General features: G+C 37.0%; 1 protein-coding gene across 4 annotated transcripts in view; it reads right to left on the reverse strand.

The window, feature by feature from the left end:
- Window positions 1-6,606, reverse strand: part of SLC1A3 (solute carrier family 1 member 3) — a 65,223-nt gene extending 58,617 nt beyond the window's left edge. For all 4 annotated transcript variants that reach the window (XM_050912889.1, XM_050912890.1, XM_050912888.1 and 1 more), the window contains exon 1: window positions 6,426-6,606. In XM_050912889.1, the coding sequence (XP_050768846.1) occupies window positions 6,426-6,606 (181 nt within the window). The remainder of the gene's footprint in view (window positions 1-6,425) is intronic.
- Between the last annotated feature and the right edge of the window lie 1,467 nt (window positions 6,607-8,073).

Here is an 8,073-nt window from a genome sequence, read left to right on the forward strand (position 1 = left end):
TTGTCCTATTGCTTGTTACTTGGGAGAAGAGACCGACACCCACCTCGCTACAGCCTCCTTTCAGGCAGTTGTGGAGAGCGATAAGGTCTCCCCTCAGCCTCCTTTTCTCCAGGCTAAACAACCCCAGTTCCCTCAGCCGCTCCTCATGAGACTTGTTCTCTAGACCCTTCACCAGCTTCGTTGCCCTTCTTTGGACACACTCCAGCACCTCAATGGCTGTCTTGTAGTGAGGGGATTACTGAGTTGTAATCTGAAACTGAATGAAATACAAAGTTTGAAGGGAATGGACAGTAAACCGAATTGGGAGGATGGACAGAGGATATACATAACTAATGTGACTGCATGGATTATTTTATGCAGTTGGTGGTTCCAGAACATCTGATTTTTTTAACACGGTGTGAAAAAATAAAAAAGTCAGTATCTCTCAGCTGCTGATATAAAGTCAATGCTACAGTACCAATTATCACAATGCCTGCATTTATATCTTACTTTTTTAGCAGCCTTATTAACATCCAGAAGATCTAATTTCTTTACCTCTCTTTAATATTGGATTTGTTTGTATAGTTTTTCAAATGCACTTTATCTTGATTCACCTAAAAAGATAAGTATTTTATAAAAATATTTTTTCTTCAGTATCATGAAATCCCTGGAAACTTTTAGATGCCTGGTTATTTCAAGAAATTGTGTGAGAAATTTAAGCCACATGAATGAAAGTTTCAGGAATTCATAAACAACTAAACATGCCATCTTCAGCTACACCTTCATTGAGGCCAACTCAAAAGCATTCCAGTGCAGATGACAACTCATTCTAGCTTTACAATAGCTAGGGTGCTAGTAAGGATCTAACAACGTTAAACATTTACTCAGCGTACAAATCATTGGCACCTTGCTTATGATTTTTTACTGCTTTACAATCACCATAGTGACTATAGTGCACACCTACTGAAAAGTGGAAAGGACTGGCAAGCCCTAATACTAGTTCATTTGATGCTCAACACAAAATTCTTTTTTACAGTCTTTGAGATGACCACTGTTTCTGTTGTAACATATCTTTTGATAGCATGATTGCCATATTCTACTGGCATTCAGAGAGTTTTCTTGTAAAATCTCTGAGAAACCACATAAACATCCTAAATGGCTCATGCAGTTACTGTCCTGAATTTCACCCAGGATAGCCTTGAAATATGCTTTGCAAGAAGTGGTATTACGTAAATAAATTTAAATTTAATTTCTAGAAAGAATTTTGAGAATCTCACTTTCCTTTTCACAAGCTGTATGAAGAGTGCAGTGAATGTATGCTTCTCTGGATTGTTCTATGACCACTCAGACATACTACTTTTGAGCACCACTTTGCAAGTCCACTGATTTGACAATTTAAAGCAAATAAGAAGGTAGTAAGTCTATATTTAGCACGTTTTGTATCTTTACTGTGCATATATGCACAGCTGCTGTCTCCAGAATGCACAGTGATTCAGAGTAGCCAAGTTTATTGTTGTTATTCTGTGCCACTTAAGGCAGTCCAACAACCAGTGCTGTTTCATTTCAGTAACACCAGAGTGTACAGTAAGAAATTATAAGATTGTGATAATAAATTAACCTAATTCTATTTTGCAAGTAACTGCTAAACTAGCATACTGTTCATATTTCGCAGTCTGACTTCTATTACTGACTACTTAATAGCAGCATTAAAGTTCTTTGTATTTCTATACTTTTTCTCCCTTTTGAAAAGGATCATCTCTTTTGAATTTTTAAGTGTTACTCTGGATCTTATGGTGTCTGTTTATGTTTTTTTCAAAAAATTATAACTATTTTTTAACTTCACAAAGAATTAAGGTTTTACTTGGCAATTTTTTTCAGAATTTCACTTAGGAAGGTCTTGTCACTCACTGAGAAAGCAGTTGTGCTGGGCAGGTTCTTTATGAGAGCACTGCGACAGAGGCAGCCTCTGAGTTCAGCATAAATAGAATTAATTTCTCCTTAGCTGTCCCCAAACTATCTTGATTTTCTTGTATACATCTTAATCTTTTCTCTGGTATCACATTTCTCTCTTTATGTTTTAACATACTCTCTCACCTCGGACTCACCTCCCACAGCTGTTTCTCCTATAGTGATGGATCTTTGCTTTGGTCTTATGCAAATTTTACCAAGGCTGCCTTAGGCACTGTCATCGTGTTCATTGTCAGTGTGTAATGGGGTCAAATACCCTTCTCTGGGTATGTCAGCCTCAGTCTTCAGTGGATACAGAGGATCTGCCAGTAGCGGAAAAGACGTTGCTTTAACACACAAGAGACTGTCTTTTTTGTGGGCGTTATCCAGGATTCTGTGTACCAGTGTATTACAGACTTGTACCTCTTAGGACTCATTTTAAACTATTGTTCAGACCAGGAGTGTGTTGAAATAGGAGAATCTGCTACTCTGCACAGCTTTTCACTGTTCAGGTATTTTAGGGGGTTTGTTGGTTTTTTTGCCTTCTGTTTTATGAAGGATCATCTGCAGGTTTTATTTAACTCTTCGCTTTTTTCAGGGACGTAGGGACATTGGCAATGCCTTCATCTCTCCTGTCTTCTTCCTGTACTTTTAACTAGGTTTTTTTATGAAGATGTTGGAAAGTTTTGGAATGTTACATATGGTGCATGCTGTTGTAGAACAGATGTTTTATGGGTCTATCTACATTTCACATCTATTGTGAGATTGCCTGCAATTACAGAAGACTGGGTTCAATGACACAGCCAGTCCTGTACTCCCTTCGGTGGACAGGTAGCCAGAAAACAAAAGTGGATCCATTTCCATCCCCCTTGAGTGTCCTAGTGGACAACTGCAGCGTATAACTTTGGCACTGTGAAGAGATTTTAGCTAACGATTTGGAGCTATAATGGCTTCATAACTACGCAGAAACTTTTTATAGTACTTGCTCCACAACCTCCCTCTACTTCGCTGAGCCCCTCAATTAAAACAGTATTTCTCTGTGAACAGCTTCTCAGGATCTCTGCTCAGCAGCTCAGTGTCTCGATCTTTCCTTCAGTACAAGTTCAGAATCCACAGGAGATTCTTTGGCATTTAGGAGTCCTGCCAGAGTAAAGTCTGGACTCCTGTGGCATTTTTGGAAAATGGGAGGTAAGTAGCAGAGAATCAAGACAGTCTGCTGAAGGAAGAGTATCTGAAAGGAAGGCGTTTTGGGGACAGGATGATGGAGCTAAGTAGCGTGGGAGAGAAGGCACTGCCTGAGATTTTGTCAGTAATTTGGCTAGCACTTCAAAGTTTGTAAGACTTCCTGCAGATTTTCTGTGAGCCACTATGACCCCTAGCCTACCTTAAATTGCTCCCGGTCATCGTGACACTCTGAATTTACCAGTGGTCAGCTTCCCAAATTGGCCTCACATAATTGTTCTCATCTATTTCTCTTGCCAAGATCCACTGCAGAAAACTAATTTAATATTTCTAGGTGTACCAGAAGAATCTGAAAAACTGCATCATAACTCACGTACTGACCATGCTTTTCCCGAAGTTTCTCAAAGGGCTTGAAAGCAGTTTAACTTTCACTAAAAATAGCAACAACAATGATAATGACGATGTGCTAGACAGACCCTACCTATGCAGAATGGGAAGTCAGAAGGACCTTTCATGAAGGGAAATGGAGAATAGTGCCATGTAATTCTCAACATGCATTATAACTTTTCACATCTTCATCATTAGATTTTTAAAGATTAATTGGTTTTGTATTGTAGCAGGTAGTGAATTCAGTTTAGAATTCAGTTCAGAATCAGAGAAACAGCAGAGGTTAGGGTAAATGGCTGTATTTCTCCTTATCACGTGAATGCCAGAAAATCTCTACCCTGTCTGCAAAATATCAGTATGCAACACAAACAAATGCATGTTGCAGCTACCCACTTCATAACAAAGTGCATGTTTCCACAGTCAAATTCAAGTGCCTATTATAAACTGTAGTCCTGAAACTGGGCTAAGACATATGATCCTATCCACTTAGCCTCTACCAACATCAGTCCTGCTCAGCAAAGAAATTGGAAATGCTCTATTAAATAGGCTTTTTCATGTCAGTCTCTTGACAAAGAGGCCTGAAAGAAACGTTTCTGAAGAAATGCTGCTCTCTTTAAAGCTAAAATTTTGCTTTTCCTGACTTTACTCTTTATGAAAATTGCTGGACTGACAGCCCTAAAAACTGATGTCATCTGTCTGTTTTGATTACTGAGAACTTTAAGCATCATTTCTTGTAAACGATTCAACCGTGGCCTGAGTATAGTTTGGTTTCCACCTACACTCACGTCCAAGCATCTCTGATGAGACAGCCAGTGGTGCTAATTGGTGGGTTAATTTCACAATGTTGATTACTGTCTGCTAGGAAAGGGATCAAGCCCACCATCTGATTTTCCACAGATCACCAAACAACAGAGAGATGACAACAATTTAGTCCTTGCCAAACTAGACAGATGGAGTTCAACCACTGAGTGTTTTCCAAACTCTTTAGCCAACTGTTCCCTACTTCTGAATATTTCCACAACAGCAAAAAACTCTCCAAAAACCCAAATCTTACCTTTTTATGAGCTATCAAGTGTGAACTTACTGTTCTCATCATATACGTGTATTGTCAAAATTACACCACAAATAACAAATGTGAGAAAATTTTGGAGTATTCCATCATAGTAATGAGAAGACTTTTTTCCACATATTACACCAGATATGTCTATAGCTTCATGAGCAGAATTGGAGCAGCTGGCTCATCTTTGGCTGCACATTTTCATCAGTTTTCCAACTTGTGTTCCAGCCTTACTGGTACTCTGCCATTGCTGTAGGTGGTAGTGGAGCTGTGGGCAGACGTTTGTCACTAGTCATGTAAAGCTAACTGGAACATGCCATAACAGTAAAAACACTTGTCCAGCCTACATTTCTGTTCCCACATTGCCAAATTTATGGGAGTCACACTGGAGCTAGATGACAGTGAAAAAATTGCAAGAGCACATTGGTCTTGTGCAGTATAGACAGGTGACAATCTAAGAACTGCATTCCTTTGAGGATGGACAGTGTTTCAAAACTGGCTTAATTTGTTCTGCCTTTCCTGACCATTGTAGACAAAATGCCTGAATTTTTTACCCCTGATATTAATGGGGTTTTTGCATTGAACAAATGCTTACTTAGGCATTAAAAGCACTTGTGATTAAATACTGTTGATAAATATGAGACACTGGCATTTCTGTTATAGCAACGAAGTACTTTATTGTACCAATATGCAAATTAATATAATTGTCTCCCAGAAAAAGACCATCAAACCTGAAATTAATTTAGAATAACTCTGCAGATGTGGTATCAAGCAACAATAATGGTAAAGCCCTAAAATTTCAATTCCTAAAAATGTTGTAGAAACATAGCAAACAGATTTATACAGAACAGCATTATCAAGGACATTAGGGCCTACATAGGTGTAGGATATATACCCTTATCTTTAAGTGCTAACATTTGGGTGTTCATGAGCAGATTCACAGTTTTATATTTTAAACTAATTAGAAAATAAAAATGAAAGTAGTACAGTAAAGCCATAATGTTCTTGTTCACACTATAAAGAATGGTATTTCATGAAACATATGGTGTCATTTAGAAAATCTGTAGTTAAAGGAGAATTACCAAAAGTGATCACGTAATTATATAAAGGAAAATGTGTTTAAAAAATTGTATGTTTTTCTCAGAAGATTATCTTCCTAATGTAAATTCTAAATGTGTAGCAATATTTTAAATTTACGTTTTGGTGCATTCCAAATCTAAATGCTGTTTGATGTTCTGGATTCCTCTCCATATACTCTAAAAAGGCATTTAATCAGGTCATATCTTGCAGTCCTTTGAATAAGTACCATTGCCATTGTTGCACCAATTGCAGCTGAAAGATGCATGTGTAAGATTGTGAGTGACTGAGAGAGCATAAGCTTGTACTTAGGTTTGATTGTTTTGCATTTATCAAGGGAAAACTGAAAAGATGGAGGCTCTAATATATACCTTTGCTTAGAAATGTCACTTCATTTCATTCATCGAGGACTTCTGTTTGTCATTGCAAGGTGTTATTTTTTGATAGATTAGGTAAATAAAAGTTACATCCGGAGCATTTTGCTGCAGCTGGCTTTGGTAGAAAAAGATTTCATTGCAAACATTCAATTCAGTTATTGTATCTGAGTCTTTAAGAGAAGAATCCATAAAACGGCTGATTTTTTTCACCCAAATTCTCCTTAGAAACACTAGAATAATTAAAATGGCTCTTCCCTAAACTTCAACATGCAGCTATCAAAGCTAAAACTCTCCAAGCCAGAACATTCTTATCAGTGCAGAAGAATTTGGGATCTCATTTGTAATGCAAATCGCCCAGGCAAATCGTCATTGTCAAATGCACTGGAGAACAGAATATTCCTGTTGAACAAATTACTCACCAAGAATCACAGCAACAACAGTGAAGAGCACGAAGGCATTCCTCAATAAATAACTTTTAACATCATCCTTTGTTATGCTCTGCACTTTTTTTTTTGCCAAAAGTGTACGTTTCCGGACTCCTTGTTGAATGCGTTCCATCCTACTTCCAGTTTTTGGATCTTCCCCGTTACCTTTAGTCATCTATCTTGCAGAAAGTTTTCTTTTATAATTAACTTCTGTCAATATCCCTTCAGAAAAGTGGAAGATTCTTTTCCATGGGAGGTACTGGAGAAACCTGCAAGACAAGAAATATCAAATATTGCAATAAGATTTTAGAGGAATGATTAGCCATATGTTTACATGGAAGCAAATATTCTTCCTGTTTCAGTAAAACTTGTATTATTTGTAATATCTAAATTGCTGATTGCAGTTTTTGATGCTTAGCCTCAATGACCGTTAAAGAACTCTTTGAAAGAAGGATTATATGGACTGATCAGATATGTGTCCTGTGTTTTCAGAAATTAAGCTGAATTGCTGTCATGCTGTAAAACCCAGGAGTAACATTTTTTTTGCAGTTGCTAGAGATACACTAATGTAAAATTAGTACAATTCATAGAAGCATAAGGTGCTATAATGTTTAAAACCATGTCAGACTTGCTTTTCCTCTGTTTAGCAGGCCCATATTACCTGAAAAAAATTCTAGCTCATCTTCACATTAACCATTGGAGAGAAATATTTTGCTTGAACTGGTGCGTTCAAAATGTTCTGCATTTCAGTTGTTTTTAAATGGTTGAATGCATTGGCTGAATTCCTCCTTTTCACGTGGCAAAACGCAGCAGGAATAGTTTATTTATCCCTCAACCACTATTTAGAAGATATGCCTTTGACAGTTTTATGTTGATAACATTAATCTTTGAAATGTATGAACTATTCAGAGCACATCTGTAAAACATCAGAAGATATATCCCACTTAGCTTGTCGCTTCAGACTGTAATACACGTTCATATTGCAAAGTAATGCTTAGCTTGGCCTGACAGCAATTATGGGGATATAATCTGATTTTAAGAAATCACACACTGAATCAACCTTAAAATGTTTTAATATTAATAGTCCTTCATTAGGACATTATTTTTCATCTTAAAATGAATTTTTTTGTGGCTGCTTGGTACAAATTTATTTAATAATGGAGCCTGCACAAAGGTATTTTCCAGACTGAGAATCCCATTTTCTGAAGTCTTAGTTAATACACTGGCATGTTTTTATGAAGAAATTCGAAATTAATAAATGGATAGAGTTAGTTGCTTCCATTGAAATCTCTCTCCATTTATACACAGTCCAACTCTAACATCTTACTTTTATTAAATCTGGTGCCTAAATACCTTTTTTTAAGAAGCACTTAGAATATAAATACACAAGGTTTTCAAACAGCATGTTTTAGAGGAAATACCACGTTGTAACAAATTTATTTTGATGGTATTTGATCGCTGCTTCTACCATATGTTTCAAGATTGGCACTTTAGTGCAGTGTCCTCTCTGAATTTTAACAGAATGCTATATGCTTTGCTTCTTTAGAGAATGCAAACATCCCGAGACTGAGCTAGATATTTAAATTAGTAAGTATTCTAGCTTGGACACGACTACTGTGTGCAAGCAGGATTTTTTTCAGAA

This window comes from Gymnogyps californianus, chromosome Z (assembly GCF_018139145.2).
Source record: "Gymnogyps californianus isolate 813 chromosome Z, ASM1813914v2, whole genome shotgun sequence".
NCBI classification, from domain to species: Eukaryota; Metazoa; Chordata; class Aves; order Accipitriformes; family Cathartidae; genus Gymnogyps; species Gymnogyps californianus.